Source organism: Oncorhynchus mykiss, chromosome 10 (genome assembly GCF_057628025.1).
Source record: "Oncorhynchus mykiss isolate SJ-2025 chromosome 10, ASM5762802v1, whole genome shotgun sequence".
NCBI lineage: Eukaryota > Metazoa > Chordata > Actinopteri > Salmoniformes > Salmonidae > Oncorhynchus > Oncorhynchus mykiss.
In genome coordinates this window covers 48,945,944-48,967,908 of record NC_143031.1, presented here as the reverse complement: position 1 = coordinate 48,967,908, position 21,965 = coordinate 48,945,944, and the positions used below count along the sequence as shown (strand labels likewise).

Genomic DNA, 21,965 nt, shown 5'->3' with positions numbered 1-21,965 from the left:
TTTAGTGGCCCAGCCAGAGCACAGACTTGAACCCGATCGAACGTCCCTGGAGAGACCTGAAAATAGCTGTTAAGCGACACTCCCCATTCAACCTGACAGAGCTTGAAAGGATCTGCAGCGAAGAATGGGAGAAACTCCCCAAATACAGGTGCGAGATACCCAAGAAGACTCAAGGCTGTAATCGCTGCCAAAGGTGCTTCAACAAAGTACTGAGTAAAGGGTCTGAATACTTATGTTAATGTGATATTTCTGGGGGAGGGGGGTTGTATACATTTGAACAAATGTCTAAACACCTGTTTTTGCTTTGTCATTATGGGGTATTGTGTGTAGATTGATAAGGGGAGAAACAATTCAATCCATTTTAGAATAAGGCTGTAACATAACAAAATGATGAAAAAGTCAAGGGGTCTGAATACTTTCCGAATGCACTGTATTATTAACAGTAGGCAACAACATTTTAACTCACAATATTGATGTAGCCTATAATCTGTCTCCACTCCAGATGGGGGCTGTAGGTTCCAATCCAAGGCTGGGAAAAAATAGGAATTAGAGAGGGGGGGAGAATGAAGGGAAATACATTTGAGGCAAGACACCGTCTAATGTGACAGCATATTGTTTTCAGACTGTAAACTGTTGTTCTTCAAATTTACCTTGACTGGTGATTAAATCAAGAAAACTTTGCTTTACTATGTTGTACCGCAGCCACATGTTGCCAGTTTGACAACATGTAGAAATCGTTTACAATTGTGTTTCCTCATAATTCTCTTCCTACTGTGGAGTAGCCTTTTTTTTTTACTCATGGGAGACTGACTACAAGTATATAGACACAATGGGCAATCATAATTGAATGTAGGGTACTATTTCGAGGATAAAGTATATATATATATATATACTTTATCCTCGAAATAGTACCCTACATTCAATTATGATTGCCCATTGTGTCTATATACTTGTAGTCTCCCAGTTATATATATATATATATATATATATATATATATATATATACGTTTAGTGTAACCAATCAAATACAAGAATGTTCAATACGTTTTTCAACGGTTTGGCCGAGTGACGGCGAAATGACTTCGGCAATCAGGGCTCATTTGTAGCAGCTGTTTCCTTATTGCGATTCGAAAGGGAACTTTCGACCGTCGTGTTCTTTATCGTCTACGCGTGAAGTTATGAAGCTTTGCATAGCTATCGTTTTTTATTTGCAATCTCTTTAAAAAGATGCAGAAAGCTCTGAAGAAGTATTTTGTCAACATGGACGAGTATCTAGCCAGCATCGGTCTCTACCGGAAAATGATGGCAAGAGACGCGTCCTGTCTATTTCGAGCTGTCTCTGAGCAGGTAGGCTAAAGCCAATTTCGCAAACGTTACTGTACACTTTAAAAAACAACAACAATTGCATTTCACGTCCAACGTTTTGAAAATAAAGAGAAAATATTACTGTTCTTAACTTCGACTCAATTCATGGTGTGAAAATAGAAAATGTATTTTTTGTTGTTGTTGGAATGTGTCGTTTGGGAACTCATGGGTTCATTTGGTTGACCGCTAAATTATTGATACTGATGAAGTGGCAGAGTTGAAACATGGAATGCACACAATAATGCTTCACAGGGCGCTAAGTGACCAAATACAAAAACATGTGATGATAATGTACCGGTATTTCTTTCCTTTCCTCAAGCTTTATTACTCACAGAATTTTCAACAAAAGATAAGGAAAGATTGTGTCACCTTCATGAGGGCAAACCGATGCGATTTTGAACCTGTAAGTTGCAAGCACAATCACAGTACAGAGCAAGTCTAGTTTAAAAAATCAGTCTATAATTACATTATCGTGACATGCTTTGTCAGTAGGCCTGGGTTGTGGCTTAGTTGGTAGCACATGGTACTTGCAAAGCCAGGGTTGTGGGTTCGATTCCCACGGGAGACCAGTACGAAAATGTATTCACTCACTATACTCTTAAGTCGCGCTGGATAAGGGCTTCTGCTAAATGACATGCTTTCTCTCAGTTTGTTGAAGGGTCATTTGAGAAGTATCTGGAGCGTCTGGAGGACCCCACGGTATGTTTAAAACTACGTTTAAAACTACTATACAAGTTCATTGCACAATACATGGGGCAGATTCAGACCATGGACTGTGTGAAAAGGGTCATACCCTTTAAATATATTTTTCTAAAGGAAACCGCTGGACAAGTTGAGATAAAGGCATTGTCGTTGTTGTACAGGTACGTGCTCCACAATGTGTTCAGTTATACACTCCCAGGTTGTACTACCTTTGTTGGCTGACAGAACATTGTAAAATTAGATTTATGTGAATTGCATTTTTTTTGCTTTTAATGGAACCTGACATGAGTGTGTTCTAACATTTTCACTGTGTGGAAGGCGGTGCTTCCTCATATACAGGTACCCTGGGAAGCCACCAACTGAGATAACTGAGAAAGAGTACGTGGAGAAGGTAAGAATGTGTGTGGTTCAGCACAGCCCACTTGAACACAGGCCCTGAAGCATCTCAAATGCCTGATTAGTGAAGTAATTACCAGAAACTGAATCACATTGCTAATTAAAGCAGGTGTGTGGAAAGGTGAAATGCCGTGTGAGACTTTGGTTTGTCCGCTAGAGGGTGCTGCTGTCATTTTATCCTTTGAGATGACTACCGTCATTTCAAAACGTCCAATATTTCTGCATTTTCAGTTTACCAGCTTCTATCTTTTCTTGCTTCCATCTCTATGTAGACAATTTGTGTCTATTATTTTCACCATTGAATGGTTAAACGAGTGATGGGGATAAAATGCATTACACTCCTGGACTCTGCTCTTGACTGTATTACAGATTTTGCTGTGTTGCTCCAACAATGGCCACTATGACATTGTGTATCCCAGGAACTACCCGATCAATGCAGCGCTGTGTCAGGGTCAGTACTCTCAGTCCATCAGAATTCTGAGGAAGCAGTGGATGTCTTCACTCTTAAGTCTTATTTGAACAAAGCTAGTTAGCTACTCATTGATTGTAGTTAGTCAAAATTGTAATGAGCAATAGTTCCATGTGTGGTCTAAAGGAAGTGTACTTTTTTTTCATTTTTTCAATTGAATCCAGCTCTGTTGTATGAACTGCTGTACACGCAAGTCCTTGGTGTTGAGGAGGTGGAGCTGCAGGGAGCTTTGGAGGGGTTCCGTGGAGGAGGTCGTCGCTATAGGAACAGCCTATCAGTGTGCAGTGAGGACGCAGGCTATGACACCCCCGAGGACAGGGGTCAGACTCAGAGGTGAAGTCTTGTTCTGCACAATCCTTTTGAATTACAGAAAGTCCTCCTGACTAAACCTGCCTTATGGTCTTCCAGTTACCTACAGTATGTATAAATTGCCCCTGCATCTATATATTGGAATAGTAATTGAATTTGTATTTTTCTTGCATTTTTTTGTCAAGTATAATTGTTTATTCTTGTAGGGACGATTGGGAGCTCAATGGGTACAATCGCACAGAGGACAAAGCCAGGCCTGGAGCAGAGGAAGCAAAGGTGACAAGGTTTTCTATGTTTTAGGAAGCGGTCTGGTTACCACCTCTGAGGTGTTGTAGTTTATAACATTACTGAGATAGACAGACTACATTCTAGGAGCACATACAGTCTCTCCTCTCTTTCTCTTCCCAAGACTCCAGATGGACCAATAAAACTTTCTCTCCCGTATAAGGTGCTCAAAGCACTGGATTCTGAGATGTACAGAAATGTAGAGTTCGATGTATGGCATGACAGTCGCAAAGGTATGCCATGTTGCCCCTTTTGGGAAAACTTGAGTTGGAATTCTTGTGATAAAGTGGAACTGTTAAGGTGACTGTGAAACTTTAGTTATAAAGAACATGTTTCAAGATCCATGCAGTGCAGAACTTATCTGTGCTGAATATTCACATGGGGTTGATATGCTCATACCACATGTTTTTTCCCCCACATATAATAGTTGTATAATTGGGCATTCTGGAATGGCATATAATGTCTTGTCTCTGAAACAGAAATGCAGAAGACTGATTACATGGTGTTTGCTGGAAGACAGTACTTCTTGGGAGATAAGTGTCAGGTAATCTAATTTATCCACTCATTTAAGATTCTTAGTGAGTTTTTTTTTTTGTGCAGACCGTACTCCGAACATACTCCATGACCGTAAGGTTAGCCCATGTCTCCTATGCAGGTTCGTCTCGACCCCAAAGGGAAGTATTACAATGCCTTCATTCAGGAGGTGGGCACTCACCCTAGTGCTGTGACAGTGTTCATCGAAGAGCTTGGAGAAAAGTGAGATGCCTGTCTCTTTTAAAACACCCCACATTGACTTACAAACAGGCACTACTGCACAGCACTCATCAATGTGTACTTATTTTAGTTTTCTGGTACATGAATGATTGCACCTGGCCTTGCATCATCCTATTGTCAATCATACAGTATTGTGTATATATGGTAAATTACCTTCTACACAGTGCTGTTTTTAATATTTGATTTGAGACCTCTCTACCCCACCACTTTCAGACATCTTGTGTCTCTGACTAACTTGAAGCCTGTGAACCCTGTCCCTGCCTGGAACATCACCCCAAGCCGCAAGGGACCATCATACAGCAGGCCTGAGCAGTATCCTGGAGAGATGGGTCTGTATACCCTTTAACCTTTTTAGATGGTTTTAGCTGGTTAGCTTCTAATAGCAGTGACATGTATTGGCGTTAGACCATTAAAGTTGACTTGTACAACTTTGTCTGTTACCTCTTCTCCCCTCTCTCAGACTCCGAGGTGAGAGGCCGGCGGCGCTTCTTTAAGAAGCCCAGAGGGAAGGAGATGCTGATGGTGTCTTACAATCGATCCCAGCCTCCCCGCTTTCGGCCAGGCCCTGGCGGCATACCCCCTGGGCGCGCCCCTGGCATGTATGCCCCCGCACCACCACCAGGGACACTGCCCTATGAACAGTATCACCCACATCCTCCACCTAGGCCCCCGCGAGGATATGGCCCACCCAGGTATGTGTGCTTGCTACTTAAATAGTAAAACAGCAGGTTTGAGAACTCATTCACACGGCTGCTGTTATACACAATTGAAAGTTCCTGTAGTGCACCATTACTGATTTTGATTCCATATATGCTTTTTGGGAAATAAGGCCATGTTCCTTGCCATTGATTTATATAATTTTGGTATCTACTGAATGATGTTGCCAATCTGGGTTCTGTTCAAAAGTGTTGTCTTTCTTGAACAGGCATCACTTTATTGGGCCAGAGGCGGCATACTACCCTCACCCAGGAAAACGCTGCTACCAGAGCTTCGACAACTACTCATTCAGGTCACGGTAATAGACTTATTTTAATCATCTCCTAAGCAATGCTGAGCAGTGACTGAGTGTTTGTGGTTACAAATGTATGTGTATTCACTTGAGCTCTTGCAGCCGAAGCAGGCGCCAGATGCATGCTGTCAACAAAGAGTGCCAGTTCAGCTATGTCCCAGAGGCTGACGAGGAGGCACAGGACATGGAAGGAACAATCACCTTCTACGAGATTGAGGAGGGCGATGAGACCCCTTTCCCTCCCTTGCCGGTAACGAAGTAGCACATAAGCCCTCAGGGTTCGGACTTTGATAGTTGGGAGCATGTGTATTCCACAGTCAACCTGCTGTCTGCTTTGTAACCTTCTCTTTAGGGACAGGCTGTAGCAAACCCCATGGTTCCAGCACCCCCTACCTACTGGATGCAGCGGGGGCCGAGCCCCATTCCCATGTCTGGCAAACAGGCCATGAACTCATCAGAGGAGGACGCTGATGAGAGGAACAATGGTGGCGACCAGGGTAGGCCTGTCCGGTGATGCTGTCTTGATCAAATGTATTTGTTCACCTTGAGCCCGAATTTGAATGTAAATGGAGAAAATCGATGTTTCTGTCTCAGGTGAATATTCGGAGGAGTACATCTATACTGCTCAAGGTGAGTGACTTCACCTGCTGTGGAGATTTCCATGAAGTACTTGGAGAGCCCTTAGGAAGAATTGGTAGGACAGTCCTTGTTCACCATTTTCATTATGATCTGTAGATGCATTATTTTAACTGGTTATGTAGAGACAGATTAGGCTATTCCATTTCCCAACTGATGTCATTTGGCAGCAGTAAAGGCTCATGATATGGAGACCCCTCGTACAATGTGGATAAAAGTGCACAATTATCTTTTGAAGTCTCTTCGTCTTGCAGACCCAGGGTTCCAGAGCCCGTCGATGTATGCTGCGGCAGAGTCCACTGCCAACCTGGTACTCAAAATATATATATATATATATATATATATATATCTATCTATCTATCTATCTATCTATCTATCTATCTATCTATCTATCTATCTATCTATCTATCTATCTATCTATCTATCTATCTATCTATCTATCTATCTATCTATCTATCTATCTATCTATCTATCTATCTATCTATCTATCTATCTATCTATCTATCTATCTATCTATCTATCTATCTATCTATCTATCTATCTATCTATCTATCTATCTATCTATCTATCTATCTATCTATCTATCTATCTATCTATCTATCTATCTATCTATCTATCTATCTATCTATCTATCTATCTATCTATCTATCTATCTATCTATCTATCTATCTATCTATCTATCTATCTATCTATCTATCTATCTATCTATCTATCTATCTATCTATCTATCTATCTATCTATCTATCTATCTATCTATCTATCTATCTATCTATCTATCTATCTATCTATCTATCTATCTATCTATCTATCTATCTATCTATCTATCTATCTATCTATCTATCTATCTATCTATCTATCTATCTATCTATCTATCTATCTATCTATCTATCTATCTATCTATCTATCTATCTATCTATCTATCTATCTATCTATCTATCTATCTATCTATCTATCTATCTATCTATCTATCTATCTATCTATCTATCTATCTATCTATCTATCTATCTATCTATCTATCTATCTATCTATCTATCTATCTATCTATCTATCTATCTATCTATCTATCTATCTATCTATCTATCTATCTATCTATCTATCTATCTATCTATCTATCTATCTATCTATCTATCTATCTATCTATCTATCTATCTATCTATCTATCTATCTATCTATCTATCTATCTATCTATCTATCTATCTATCTATCTATCTATCTATCTATCTATCTATCTATCTATCTATCTATCTATCTATCTATCTATCTATCTATCTATCTATCTATCTATCTATCTATCTATCTATCTATCTATCTATCTATCTATCTATCTATCTATCTATCTATCTATCTATCTATCTATCTATCTATCTATCTATCTATCTATCTATCTATCTATCTATCTATCTATCTATCTATCTATCTATCTATCTATCTATCTATCTATCTATCTATCTATCTATCTATCTATCTATCTATCTATCTATCTATCTATCTATCTATCTATCTATCTATCTATCTATCTATCTATCTATCTATCTATCTATCTATCTATCTATCTATCTATCTATCTATCTATCTATCTATCTATCTATCTATCTATCTATCTATCTATCTATCTATCTATCTATCTATCTATCTATCTATCTATCTATCTATCTATCTATCTATCTATCTATCTATCTATCTATCTATCTATCTATCTATCTATCTATCTATCTATCTATCTATCTATCTATCTATCTATCTATCTATCTATCTATCTATCTATCTATCTATCTATCTATCTATCTATCTATCTATCTATCTATCTATCTATCTATCTATCTATCTATCTATCTATCTATCTATCTATCTATCTATCTATCTATCTATCTATCTATCTATCTATCTATCTATCTATCTATCTATCTATCTATCTATCTATCTATCTATCTATCTATCTATCTATCTATCTATCTATCTATCTATCTATCTATCTATCTATCTATCTATCTATCTATCTATCTATCTATCTATCTATCTATCTATCTATCTATCTATCTATCTATCTATCTATCTATCTATCTATCTATCTATCTATCTATCTATCTATCTATCTATCTATCTATCTATCTATCTATCTATCTATCTATCTATCTATCTATCTATCTATCTATCTATCTATCTATCTATCTATCTATCTATCTATCTATCTATCTATCTATCTATCTATCTATCTATCTATCTATCTATCTATCTATCTATCTATCTATCTATCTATCTATCTATCTATCTATCTATCTATCTATCTATCTATCTATCTATCTATCTATCTATCTATCTATCTATCTATCTATCTATCTATCTATCTATCTATCTATCTATCTATCTATCTTTTCTCAAATTGCCCTTCACTTTTTTTGTGGGGGTTGAAACTAAGGTTAATAAAAGTTTATTTCACACGTGGGATGATTATATATATTGGTTCATTTCCAATTAATGTGCTTATTGGGGCTGATCTGTTTTGACTGCGTTCCTGTCTTTACATGTATTTTTTTGCCTGCCTGCCTTTCTAGACCATTGAAGAGGGAGGATCTCGTGCCGGCTCTCCACAAGAGGGCGTAGCTACCTACAGCTACTCACAGCAGGTACTGGATCCCTCACCATCCACTTTATAGAACTGTTGTCACATTTTGGCGGGAGAACAGGTGTTTAATTTATACGCAGCTGCTTTAAAACATTTTTATATACTGTAGAATGTTCGTCTTTGGATTAGGCAAAACTATTCTTAAATTATTATTTTTTTAAACATGACATTGAATTTAAGCATGAATTGTCTGTTGTAGTCTGAGGGTTATTTAATGTTTTGTTTCCTCAGGTGGTGGTGAAGTCCGCAGTTATCACCTCTTCACAGGCTGTAAGCACAGCTCCAGCAGCTATCTTCACCACCAACTCCTCCGCTAGCAGCTCTCAGATCCCCCCAGCACCAATGGCTCCACCCTCAAGCCATCCAGAGGGGGCTCCCATGCCCCCACACACTATGGGCAGACCAGGTACCCGCTCTATATAAGTTATGGTTAGACATAATGAGTTGGTTATGAGTTGTCTAACGGATATCTATTTATATCTAGCTTGTTTTTAGTTTTATCCATGCAGTTTCCTCCTTCCTCTCCCTGGTTTGTGAATGACATGGGGGAAGCAGTCAGCGCCTCACCCCCTCCACCATACTCCTATGACCCCAACGGCAATGACCTTCCACGAGGTCAGAGAAACGCTGCCCCATGACCTTTAGAAGTTTACAACTTGAACACAATGGTTGAATTTGAAAATGTGACAGTAATTGTAACTAAATGTATTTCTTTTTATAGATTGCAAGGTCATCCAATATTACTTTAATTTAGGAGTCCAAGTAAGTAAAGGGGATCAAATTAATATTTAACTAGGCAAGTCAGTTAACAAATTCTTATTTAGAATGACGTCCTAATATATAGCAGGGTTCTCCAACCCCGGTCCTTAAGTCCTGTAGGTTTTTTTTTCCAACCTTAATCTAGCACACCTGACTCTAATAATTATCTGGTTAGTAAACTGTATCAGGTTGGAGTGAACCTACAGGAGGGTAGCTCTCCAGGAACAGGGTTGGAGAGCCCTGTATCATTTACTGAACAAAAATATAAACTCAACATGCAACAATTTCATTGATTTTTACTGAGTTACAGTTCATTTGAGGAAATTGGTCAATTGAAATAAACTCATTATGCCCTAATCTATGATTTTCACATGACTGGGAATGCTGATATGTGTATGTTGGTCACACATACCTTAAATAAAATGGGCCATCGATGCAATTGGGTTCGTTGTCCGTGGCTTATGCCTGCCCCACCGCCACCTTGGGCTACTTTTTATTCACAATGTTGACATCAGAAAACCGCTTGCCCACTACACCATTACACGTGGTCTGCTATTGTGAGGCTGGTTGGATGTATTGCAAAATACTCTAAAATGATAGCGGTGGCTTACGGTAGAGAAATGAACATTAAATTCTCTGGCAACAGTTCTGGTGGACAATCCTGCAGTCAGCATGCCAATTGCACGCTCCCTCAACTTGAGACATCTGTGGAATTGTGTTGTGACACATTTTAGTGGCCTTTTTCCCCAGCACAAGGTGCACCTGTGTAATGGCCATGCTGTTTAATCAGCTTCCTGACAGGTGTGGCATATCTTGGATAAATTATCACTGAATGGCATGAAAACAAATTTGAGCAAAATAAGCTTTTTGTGCATATGGAAAACTTCTGGGATCTTTTATTTCAGGTCATGAAACATGGTACCAACACCGTTGTTGCATTTTTATATTTTTCAGTGTAGTATGGGTAACTGGTCATGAGACAAGACATGTATTTTGAATGAAAACAGTGTGCCTATATTTCTCTGTGTTGAAACAGTGGTACCAGCAGAGCTACTGGCACTCCGTGGTGCAGATGCAGCAGGTGTATCAGCAGCCCGCTGCCTCCCCTCCCTCTGATCACACGGTCCCCCAGTCCTACCCAGAGCCTGGGAGAACTGGGCCTAATGGCCAGGGAGACATTCCTGCCAACGGTCAGTGCCACCCCTCTGCCTCAAACCTCTGCATTATGAAATGGCACATCTGCATTGAATAAGATCTGACTTCAGTGTTAGATTTTGTTACGAGGATGTTAAGACCAAGTATCAAACGTGACTCTGTGATCCATAAATTATTTTGTATTTTTTTCTTAATCCTCACCCCCAACCTTTTCCTCCCTACCAGGCAACCCCCTGGTCATGGACCCTCCCTCAGCAGGAGCCCCAGGCATAGTGTTCTACCCCTTGGTTCAGGACCAGTGCAGCCAACCCCCCCTCCACACCTACGAGCCTTATGTTCCGATGCTTTCTGCCACCTACCACTACCTCACACCCTGGAACTCAGGCCCTGCCCAACCCCGTGTGCTCGCATCCTACTGCCCCTCCAATCACCCAGTCAACTATGTCACTGCACCCACACACCAAGGGCACTTTATCCCTCCCAGCATGTAACCAAGCACTCACTGGGGATGCAGGGAGGGAGGCAGGGTCCCTCTACTATTCACCCACTCACATTCACCCTATGCCTGTAAATGTTGCCTTGTGTCAAGTTTATTCCATTGTTCCTCTGTTGCACTTTACTAGTCAGTGGCTGTGTCTGAAATGGCATCCATAGGGCTAGTCAAAAGTAGTGCACTACGTTGGGAATGGGGTGCAATTTCAGACACAGTCGCGGTTCCATCCCCACATTGTTCAGGGATGTTTATGTTAATATTAATGTTTTATTTTTTTTTGCTTAATTAAAAAAAAGTTATGTTTCCCAGAAGTTGTAACAATTTGTCATTTGAACTGTACCTTTTTTAGAGCAGGGCTCCCCAATTTGTTCCTAGAGAGCTACACTCAGTCTAGGTTTTTGCTCCAACCCCTGTTGTAACTAACCTGATTTCATCTTATCTATGAGCTGGTTATTAGAATCGTGTGTGTGCTAGATTAGGGTTGGAGAGCCCTGCTTTAGAGAAGTCATTTGGTATGATGGTGGTATCTGGGGTTCCAGAACCCTGGCCAGCACAAGGCATATGTTGCTACCCTTTGTCATGATCAGCACCATGGAAAGCGCTCACTGGTACTCGGCAGTGTTAACATGTGTAGTTTATAACTCAGTTTTGGGAGGAGAGCTGGCAAGGCTGAACTGAGTGTCTTGTTTTTCAGCTTTGTCATTAAAGGCCCAGCGCAGTCAGTGATTTTCCTGTGTTATATTTTCACACTAAGGTTGGAATACTGTGAACATTATAATGCGCTTTTAGTGTAAGAGCTGTCGGAAAAGACCGCATGAAATTTCAGCCTGTTTTGGTGGTATGTGGTTTTGGCCTGCCTGGTGATATTACCAGATATTAGTTAATAGACAAATAAAGAGTTCCAAACCTCTGCCAAATACATCTAGTTTTCAGTTTGCCCCTTATGACTCAGACCACTCCCAGGCAGTCCTAGCAAAATTCTTAATTGAGAAGTTTCACTTGCTAAGACGCTATTTGTTTATTGTTGACCATTTTGATTGAAGAACTGCTGAATTAGGCCTTTAAGAAATGCGGGTGATTTAATTTGGGTGTCTCGTGTGTACATTCATCCTGCAAAAACAGTACACCACGTGTCACTCATTCCACCGTGGGGGGGTTTCACTCCACCCTTGCATTTGATCGAATAATGTTCAGGAAGTAGTAATTAACTTCCCTCACTTGGTTGTCTAGCTCTTAATTGGAAGGGAAAAACTAAACCTGCAGACACTCGAACTTCCGTGGATTGAGTTTGACACCTCTGCAGTATAGTGTCACCTACTGTATCCTAGATAATTTAACAGGTCTTGAAGTTGCCCAGGCTAGCCAATTTATTTCGCCAATTAGCTTCACTTGGCTGGTGTGCAACCCTGGCAGATTTGGTTTGACATAGGCTATCCAGTCTGTGGTGCTAGTTAGGGACCGTCATTATATTAACAATGTAAATGGGACTACTTTTATGTATTTCTAAAATTTTTAGTTAGAGGCTTAAGTCATTGAGTTGTGGCGCGATTGACATTTTAAAATATTGCCTGTTTACTTTGTGTAATTTACTGATTGTCCCTAACTAGCCCCATAGGGATATCCAATGTCAAATCAAATTGACCATGGGCATTACGATTGGGTCTTGTGCAGCTGCGCTCCGAATTGATGATTACTTTGGTGCTGTGGGCAGGCGTGAAAACACAACCCAAGGAAAACTGTTACGGTACATTTAATTCCGTTACATACAGTATTTTCCTATCATCTCGCAAATCTCAATTTTGGGACGACTGACTTTATCCTATTTACACTTTGTAATGGCAGTCATCTTTTAAGCTTCAAAGGACTAGTCTAATCCACAGCATGCACTTCATTATACTGTATAGGAATGGTCTTTTCTGCATTGGAATGCTCTGGAACTCTGTATGGGCCCAGACACCTATATCGTAATGCGGCCTATCAGCAAGGAACTAGAGCCGTATATGGATTTAGCGCTGTTACCCACCTGAACTCCATGGCTTAATCAACCACCCTCATAGTATTTAATAAAAGCATGGGAACAGGTTAACGTTATATTACGTTCCACGCTGTTCTTGACTTTATTTTTGCTGGTCAGAAAAGTGAAAACGGAACAAAAATAATTATGGTTCTGTTCAGAACGAACCGATTGGAACACATACTGAATAAAAATATAAACGCAACGTTCAACAATTTCACATATTTTACAGAGTTACAGTTCATATAAGGAAATCAGTCGAAAGAAATGCATTAGGCCCTAATCTATGGATTCCACATAACTGGGAATACAGATATGCATCTGTTGGTCAGGGATAGATCCCTTTAAAAAAGGTAGGGGCGTGGATCAGAAAACCAGTTAGTATCTGGTGTGACCCACTGCATGAGGCAAATAGTGGACACATCTCCGTCGCATAGAGTTGATCAGGTCCGGATCCATGACCGGGGGCTTGCTTCTCTGAACACAGTCCACGCCAAAATACCAAACTTTTATCGATGACAAGAATCCGAACTCGTAAAAGTGTTAATTTTTAAATGATGAGACTGCACATTAAGGTAAACCATGAATACTGCAACTAGCGAATGCATTGCGCTGTCACAATTGCCCAGAGTATAGCTATTTTTGGACATTTCAGTGGCGTTTTGTGTGACCACAGACACCATCATATTACATGGCCCAATCTTGGAATCCTAGTTCTAAGAATCAGTCAAATGTAATGTATTTTAGATCATTCGCATTATCAAATAAATGTATTTGTATACAAGCTTGTTTTTGACAGCAATTAAACATTGTTTTCGTAGGTTCTCTCAACTTGATCTTGAGTATTATAATTCACAGCCATCTTGAAAAATAAATTAGATTAAGAGTAAACATAAAACATGGATAAATGTTACTCTGCTAATATCGTGCATTACCTGTCTCAATAGCCCAAAACTGGTAGTGTCTTATTTCCAAGAAAATATAGAAAAATACAACTTTCATAGAAAAACAGAGAACAGTATTATTAGTTAATTGTCCAGAAACAACTTGTAAAGATTCAACCTGCAAGCCTGAAATAAATGACCTTGTCTACCATGATAATAACCGTTCATGTTTAGGTTATTTGACTTACCAAACAGAACACCCTGTAGGGGAAATTTGGCACGTGAGGAAAACATGTGCATATGGAACAACACTGCAAAACAGTCTGGTAAAAGACAAACTTGCAATGAGATTAAACATATGTGTAAGAGAGTAGAAGTTTGGACAACGGTGATACCTCGGCTGTGTATATGAACCCATTTTAATCTCAGTGATATTTTGATGAGTAAAATATAAATAACTGGGTCTGAACTGTATGAAAACAAATGTTAAGAGAGGATGGTGAGCTTACAGACCCAATGATCTAAGGATCACAGGTAGGTGGCAGTATGCAAACGTAGTTATATTGCAATAGATAAAAGCTTCTTTTTTTTCATTATATGTTTAGAATCTTCCTACTTTGCTATGAAATCTTTGTGAAAATGAGTCCTGGGTTTTGTATAATTGGGTCAGCCACTTATCCTTTCTGTCCTTTCAGCAGAGTGACCTGAACATACTGTCATTATTCCTGGGGGGAGGGATCTCTAAAGCTGTGTTGTGATGGAGTCCTCCTGCTCAGCCCCCCCCTCAGAGGAGTCCAGCTCGTCACAAGGTCCTATCCAGCCCTCAAACATGTCCTCACTAGAGCCCAAGAGGACAGCCCGGGAGCTGGAGGCCGTGATGCTGGAAGCACAGTGCAGGGGTGGCAGGGAGTGGGCTGGCGGTGGTAAGGAGTGGCCCGCGGGTCGCAGGAGAAGACTGTCACTTCCGTTAGCCTGCTGGGGTGACCCCAATGGCAGGGCCTGGGGAGGGGCATGTGGTAGCTCGTTCAGGTTCACCCCCAGGTGGAACAGGCTGTGTGTAACCGGGGGATTGGGGGGGATCTGGATGTCCGGCCAGGTTGTGGGCTGCCGAAGCAGACCGCCTGAGATGCTGTAGGTGGGCTGGTGCATCCTGGGAGGAGGGGACATGGGCTCTGGGACGTGTCCGTTCATGCGGGAGAAGAGCAGGCCCAGCCGCCTGATGGAGTCTCTTTTGGACTTGGAGAAGCGTTGCAGCCGGCCACTACTGCGGGTTAACGCAGCAGTGGGCGGGGGGGAGGAAGAGAACCTGAGCCCGTTGCACTTTGGTTTGTTGTCCACTGCCCCCTCTGCCCCTGACATGGACTTAAAGAGGGCGGAGACGCTGAACCCAGAGTCCTTGCTCTTCCTCTCAGCGATAGACGTGCTGAAGGATACCCCCTTAGCCCCTTGGTCCCTGGACTGACCCTGGGCCTGTCCAGCCCCTTCTTCCTCGTTGGCCTCGTCCTGCTGGGTAGCCTCACTGCTGGATGAGTAGGTCCTCCGCGGAGGCTTCCTGTCCCCCAACAGGTCTAACACCTCGTAGCGGAAACTGGAGATGTCCTGCTTGAGCTCCTATGGATCAGTTAAGAGGGGGATAGAGGCGAAGGACAGATCCACAACAAGGGACAGTTAGATATTGCTCAATGACTATGTATGTATATATATATATATATATATATATATATATATATATATATATATATATATATATATACATACATACATACATACATACATACATACATACAGTGCCTTGCGAAAGTATTCGGCCCCCTTGAACTTTGCGACCTTTTGCCACATTTCAGGCTTCAAACATAAAGATATAAAACTGTATTTTTTTGTGAAGAATCAACAACAAGTGGGACACAATCATGAAGTGGAACGACATTTATTGGATATTTCAAACTTTTTTAACAAATCAAAAACTGAAAAATTGGGCGTGCAAAATTATTCAGCCCCTTTACTTTCAGTGCAGCAAACTCTCTCCAGAAGTTCAGTGAGGATCTCTGAATGATCCAATGTTGACCTAAATTACTAATGATGATAAATACAATCCACCTGTGTGGAATCAAGTCTCCGTATAAATGCACCTGCACTGTGATAGTCTCAGAGGTCCGTTAAAAGCGCAGAGAGCATCATGAAGAACAAGGAACACACCAGGCAGGTCCGAGATACTGTTGTGAAGAAGTTTAAAGCCGGATTTGGATACAAAAAGATTTCCCAAGCTTTAAACATCCCAAGGAGCACTGTGCAAGCAATAATATTGAAATGGAAGGAGTATCAGACCACTGCAAATCTACCAAGACCTGGCCGTCCCTCTAAACTTTCAGCTCATACAAGGAGAAGACTGATCAGAGATGCAGCCAAGAGGCCCATGATCACTCTGGATGAACTGCAGAGATCTACAGCTGAGGTGGGAGACTCTGTCCATAGGACAACAATCAGTCGTATATTGCACAAATCTGGCCTTTATGGAAGAGTGGCAAGAAGAAAGCCATTTATTAAAGATATCCATAAAAAGTGTCGTTTAAAGTTTGCCACAAGCCACCTGGGAGACACACCAAACATGTGGAAGAAGGTGCTCTGGTCAGATGAAACCAAAATTGAACTTTTTGGCAACAATGCAAAACGTTATGTTTGGCGTAAAAGCAACACAGCTGAACACACCATCCCCACTGTCAAACATGGTGGTGGCAGCATCATGGTTTGGGCCTGCTTTTCTTCAGCAGGGACAGGGAAGATGGTTAAAATTGATGGGAAGATGGATGGAGCCAAATACAGGACCATTCTGGAAGAAAACCTGATGGAGTCTGCAAAAGACCTGAGACTGGGACGGAGATTTGTCTTCCAACAAGACAATGATCCAAAACATAAAGCAAATTCTACAATGGAATGGTTCAAAAATATCCAGGTGTTAGAATGGCCAAGTCAAAGTCCAGACCTGAATCCAATTGAGAATCTGTGGAAAGAACTGAAAACTGCTGTTCACAAATGCTCTCCATCCAACCTCACTGAGCTCGAGCTGTTTTGCAAGGAGGAATGGGAAAAAATGTCAGTCTCTCGATGTGCAAAACTGATAGAGACATACCCTAAGCGACTTACAGCAGTAATCGCAGCAAAAGGTGGCGCTACAAAGTATTAACTTAAGGGGGCTGAATAATTTTGCACGCCCAATTTTTCAGTTTTTGATTTGTTAAAAAAGTTTGAAATATCCAATAAATGTCGTTCCACTTCATGATTGTGTCCCACTTGTTGTTGATTCTTCACAAAAAAAATACAGTTTTATATCTTTATGTTTGAAGCCTGAAATGTGCCAAAAGGTCGCAAAGTTCAAGGGGGCCGAATACTTTCGCAAGGCACTGTACATACATACATACAGGCACATTTTGGGGATGAAAGCTTAAGTGCACAACCTCTGAGATACCTACCTTAAAATTCTCCTCTGTCAGACCCTCGTCTGTCTTAGCACTGCGGATCATGGCTGCTACATACCTCTTCACCAGGTTCCTGATCACCTCCTGTACACAAAGACACACACAACAGAGAAACAATCACATGAGATACACCACTACAGTATGAAATGAGTGGTGAAGTCCTGGGCACATTCTAGAAACAAGCATATTTTTTCTTGGTAAGCTATTTTTTTATACTTGTACCTCCTTAAGTAGGAAATGATCTGAGATTTGGGGGAAAAGGCTCTTCCTTCCACGCACGCACATATTTGCATGTTGTGTTTAATAAGGGAAAACTGTTTAGGCATATTCATGACATTTGTATTCGCTTGAGTTGAAAATCTGGACGTACATAACTTTGCATTAATTTGCATGTTTAGGACACAATGGACCAATGGTTGAAATCAAACCAGACTTTTTCTTTTACAGGACAATAATTTGGTGTAAAAATAACAATTTAATGAATTGTGGAGGTGTTTGTAGATCGCATCTAATAGTGTGTACTGGAAGGGTAAGAGATACACTATACAAAAGTATGTGGACACCCCTTCAGATTAGTTGGTTCGGCTACACCCGTTGCTGACAGGTGTATAAAATCGAGAACACAGCCAGTGCAATCTCCGTAGACAAACAAAGGCAGTAGAATGGTCTTACTGAAGAGCTCAGTGACTTTCAACGTGGCACCATCATAGGATGCCAGCTTTCCAACAAGTCAGTTTGTCAAATTTCTGCCCTGCTAGAGCTGCCCCGGTCAACTGTAAGTGCTGTTATTGTGAAGTGGAAACGTCTAGGAGCAACAATGGCTCAGCTGCGAAGTGGTAGGCCACACAAGCTCACAGAACGGGACCGCCGAGTGCTGAAGCACGTAAAAAATTGTATGTCCTCAGTTGCAACACTTACTGCCAATTTCCAAACTGTCTCTGGAAGCAACATCCGCACAATAACTGTTCGCTGGGAGCTTCATGAAATGTTTTTCCATGGCCGAGCAGCCGCACACAAGCCTAAGATCACCATGTGCAATGCCAAGCGTCAGCCGGAGTGGTGTAAAGTTTGCCGCCATTGGACTCAGTGGAAACGCATTCTCTGGAGGGATGAATCATGCTTCATCATCTGGGTTTGGCGGATGCCAGGAGAACGCTACCTGCCCCAATGCATAGTGCCAACTGTAAAGTTTGGTGGAGGAGGAATAATGGTCTGGGACTATTGTTCATGGTTTGGGCTAGGCCCCTTAGTTCCAGTGAAGGGAAATCTTAACGCTACAGGATACAATGACATTGTAGGCAATTCTGTGCTTCCAACTTTGTGGCAACAGATTGGGGAAGGCCCTTTCCTGTTTCAGCGTGACAATGCCTCTGTGCACAAAGCGAGGTCCATACAGAAATGGTTTGTCGAGATTGGTGTGGAACAACTTGACTGGGCTGCACAGAGCCCTGACCTCAACCCCATCAAAACACATTTAGGATGAATTGGAACGCCGACTGCGAGCCAGGCCTAATCGCCCAACATCGGTGCCCGACCTCACTAATACTCTTGTGGCTGAATGGAAGCTAGTCCTTGCAGCAATGTTCCAACATCTAGTGGAAAGCCTTCCCAGAAGAGTGGAGGCTGTTATAGCAGCAAATGGGGGACCAACTCCACATTAATGCCCATGATTTTGGAATAAGATGTTTGACGAGCAGGTGTCCACATACTTTGGATCAAGTAATGTATGTAGGCATACCACTCACCTCACCACATGCACTAAGAGTTGCCTCCGTGCATCCCTTTCTGCCCTATTCCCCAAACTCCTTCATTTGGAGCGGCAGCTGTATTTTTTGATACAGCAGTTTCATTAGACAGCGCAGGCTCCAGTCAATGCATTCGGTTTTACAAGTCAGCTGAGGAGCCCCAGCAGCACAAGGCCTTAACTGGGGGAAATGAAGGGGGGGGGGGGGGGGGAGAGGAGGGCCGCCAAAAGGTTGAGCTAATTGCAATTACTATGGTGAGCACGGACTAATACACAAATGAACATCCCACTGGGCACACACTGGTTGAATCAACATCATCTGTCAACCTACTGTAACGTGGAATCTTCATCTTAAAGACGATGACTTAACCTGACTAACAAGTGACAACAACATGATTATCAGAACTGTGTAAAACGTTGAAATTGTGTTAAATTCCGCATAGAAACGTTCAAATCTTTTTTCATCCTATCATCATTGCCTAGTTAAATAAAGGTTACATACATTTGTAAAAAAAAAATTTAAAAAAGTAAACATTCAACCAAATTGTTGAATTTCATATTTGATTAGACATATTTTGACTGTATTTCAATGTCGATAGTAAAATGGTACGTTCAGATCGACGTCATTGTTTCAACAACATGCTGTATGTGCTTGGGTTTAAGTAGGCTACTTTGACATCTGATTTGCCCAAAGGACACCATCATTTCAATGTGAAGCTAGGAATATTATCATTCCTCCATTGCTGATTGGGATCTTTTGAAGTTTAGAAGTTGTGAACGTTAGCCTTTTAAATGTTACGCTAAATACACAATATCAATAACACGTTTACCTTTTGGATATTGTCTTCTATATGTGTTATTCATAATACCTACTGTATATACTATCCAAACAGAAGATACCTCTCCTTCAAAATGTTGATATTTTGGTTGCGTTCACAATTTTAAATATCCAGTTTGTCTACAAATTAGTTATTGATATGTCGGATTCACGTCTCCGTCTCAACCAACAATCTAAGTTAAAGAATAGCACCATATCGAATCAAACTTTAAATGCACTTCAAATACATTTGGATTTGATTTAGTCCTATTCTTCAACTTAGATGTTTGGCTGAGACGGAGACGTGATTACAACATATTAATGATTAACTTTAGACATTTGAAACCAACCAATCATCCTTCATATAGAAGACAATATCCAAAGGTAAAAGTGTATTATTAATATAATGAATTTGGCATTATTTTTACAGGCCTAATGATACTTATAAACTTCCAAAGATCTCATTTAACCATGTTTGAATACCATATATAGTATAACATACATGTTGAAATTGATGGTGTCCTTTGGGCAAATCAGATGTCAATGTAGCTTACATAAACCCAACCTCACTCCAAATGTACACTCACATACAGCATGTGTAAAATAAAAAAGTGATTTACTTTCAACTATTCTGTTACTTAGGGTGTCTACGCAACTGAGTATGGAAGCTGATAAGTGGTTAAATGTGTTGACGTAGTAGCTCAGCAGGGTACATAGAGGTAGGTATCTGGATGGTAGACTTGTTCTCACTGATGCGCATTACCCCTCATAAACCTGCAGGAGTCACTGTTCAGGCAGGAATCGTTGGACTGTGGCTTCGTATTTTATTTCAAGATACCTCTTTATTTAGGTTGAAGGCATGCCATTGAAACAATGACGTTGATTCAAACATTCCATTTACTATCAACATTGAAACAAGATCTAATGAAATGTAAAATACAACAATTTCAACCAACTACTGTATATTGAATATGGGATGAAAAAGATTTTAAACATTTCTGTGTGGAATTTTAATTTAATTTTAATTTAAACATATACTGTACATAGTTCTGTGATTATGTTGAAATTTGATTGTCACAACCTGTTAGTCATGCAAAGTTATTGTGTTGAAATTTGACCCTAAATTTCAATGCTTAAATTAGATGAAAACAGTACTGGTTGATGACTTTTTTTTCAAATCCAAATGTGTTTTTCCATGTAGATTCCACATCACAATTGGTTGAGAAATGATGTTAAAACAACATTGATTCAACCAGCGTGTACCAATAGGGACATGCCTGGGATCAAAATGAAACCTACCGCCAAGCTCACCACCACCATAACGACGACACATCCAGTAACTGACGCCTGTTCCCCACTTTGCTCAAATGTCAACAGCGTAGTAATAGATTCTAATACACAGTGTGCAGTGCAAATGTCCTTCATGCAGCTCAACAATGAGGCGTCAAGAGGGTGTGTTTGTGTGTGCGTGCGGGTGTGTGTGTCTGTGTGTGTAGACATGCATACACTCTTGTCCATAGTTTTTAATGATAGCAGCTTTTTTTTACCTGATAATGCTGGTTCTGAATCAGGTTGTCAGCATGCCGCTCCTAGAACAAAATGAAAAAGCAGAAGAATGGAACTACTTTTGTTCGTGCGCTGCATTTATATTAGCCGCACAAATGTATTGGTATCACTCTTGCGGTGTCTCTGCTGCAGCCTGTTACATTTGTACTGTGAGAGTGACGCAACGCACATGTTCTAAACAGTGGTTGAAGAGATAAGGAATTTATTAAGGTCCAGAAGTATTTGGACAGTAACGTTTCGTTTTTGTTTTGGATCTGTCCTCCAGTATTTTGGATTTGAAATGATACAATAACTCTGGGGTTGAAGTGCAGACTGTTAGCTTTAATTTGAGGATATTTTCACCCATAATGGGTGAACCGTTTAGACATTGCTGCACTTTTTGTATATAGTCCCCCTCATTTTAGGGAACCAAAAGTATTTGGACAAATTCACTTATGTGTATTAAAGTAGTCCAAAGTGTAGTATTTGGTCCCATATTCCTAGCGCGCAATG

The 21,965-nt window shown here is 40.7% G+C and overlaps 2 protein-coding genes across 5 annotated transcripts in view; one reads left to right on the top strand and one right to left on the bottom strand.

Annotated features, from left to right (window-relative positions):
* The first annotated feature begins 1,044 nt into the window (after positions 1-1,044).
* On the top strand, positions 1,045-11,697 carry alg13 (ALG13 UDP-N-acetylglucosaminyltransferase subunit). 4 transcript variants are annotated; one of them, XM_021618874.3, is made up of 24 exons: positions 1,045-1,347; positions 1,685-1,768; positions 2,014-2,064; positions 2,182-2,228; positions 2,386-2,458; positions 2,833-2,914; positions 3,097-3,265; positions 3,448-3,517; positions 3,651-3,759; positions 4,006-4,070; positions 4,182-4,282; positions 4,514-4,629; positions 4,761-4,992; positions 5,226-5,315; positions 5,412-5,559; positions 5,662-5,806; positions 5,904-5,939; positions 6,200-6,255; positions 8,498-8,569; positions 8,800-8,974; positions 9,064-9,183; positions 9,290-9,330; positions 10,364-10,517; positions 10,708-11,697. In XM_021618874.3, the coding sequence occupies exons 1-24, from the start codon at positions 1,228-1,230 to the stop codon at positions 10,971-10,973; spliced, it is 2,622 nt and encodes an 873-aa protein (XP_021474549.2). In that variant the 5' UTR covers positions 1,045-1,227; the 3' UTR covers positions 10,974-11,697. The 4 variants fall into 4 exon arrangements, with proteins under 4 accessions (XP_021474549.2, XP_021474548.2, XP_021474550.2 ...); XM_021618873.3 differs by having other exon boundaries at positions 5,403-5,559; XM_021618875.3 differs by lacking the exon at positions 1,685-1,768 and having other exon boundaries at positions 1,057-1,347; positions 5,403-5,559.
* A 1,013-nt stretch (positions 11,698-12,710) lies between these two features.
* LOC110534166 (short transient receptor potential channel 5) overlaps positions 12,711-21,965 on the bottom strand; it is a 36,001-nt gene continuing 26,746 nt past the window's right edge. The window contains exons 10-12 of the mRNA XM_021618872.3: positions 21,455-21,496; positions 17,341-17,430; positions 12,711-15,484 (exon numbers count right to left, since the gene is read on the bottom strand). Coding sequence (XP_021474547.2) covers positions 14,615-15,484; positions 17,341-17,430; positions 21,455-21,496 — 1,002 coding nt within the window. The 3' untranslated portion in view covers positions 12,711-14,614. The remainder of the gene's footprint in view (positions 15,485-17,340; positions 17,431-21,454; positions 21,497-21,965) is intronic.

Bases quoted from the DNA above. Each gene is read 5' to 3' on its own strand.
- alg13 (XM_021618873.3), top strand. From the start codon at position 1,228: ATGCAGAAAGCTCTGAAGAAGTATTTTGTCAACATGGACGAGTATCTA. The intron at 4,283-4,513 runs GTGAGATGCCTG...CACCACTTTCAG, and splicing joins ATCGAAGAGCTTGGAGAAAA to ACATCTTGTGTCTCTGACTA. The intron at 5,807-5,903 runs GTAGGCCTGTCC...TTTCTGTCTCAG, and splicing joins GAACAATGGTGGCGACCAGG to GTGAATATTCGGAGGAGTAC.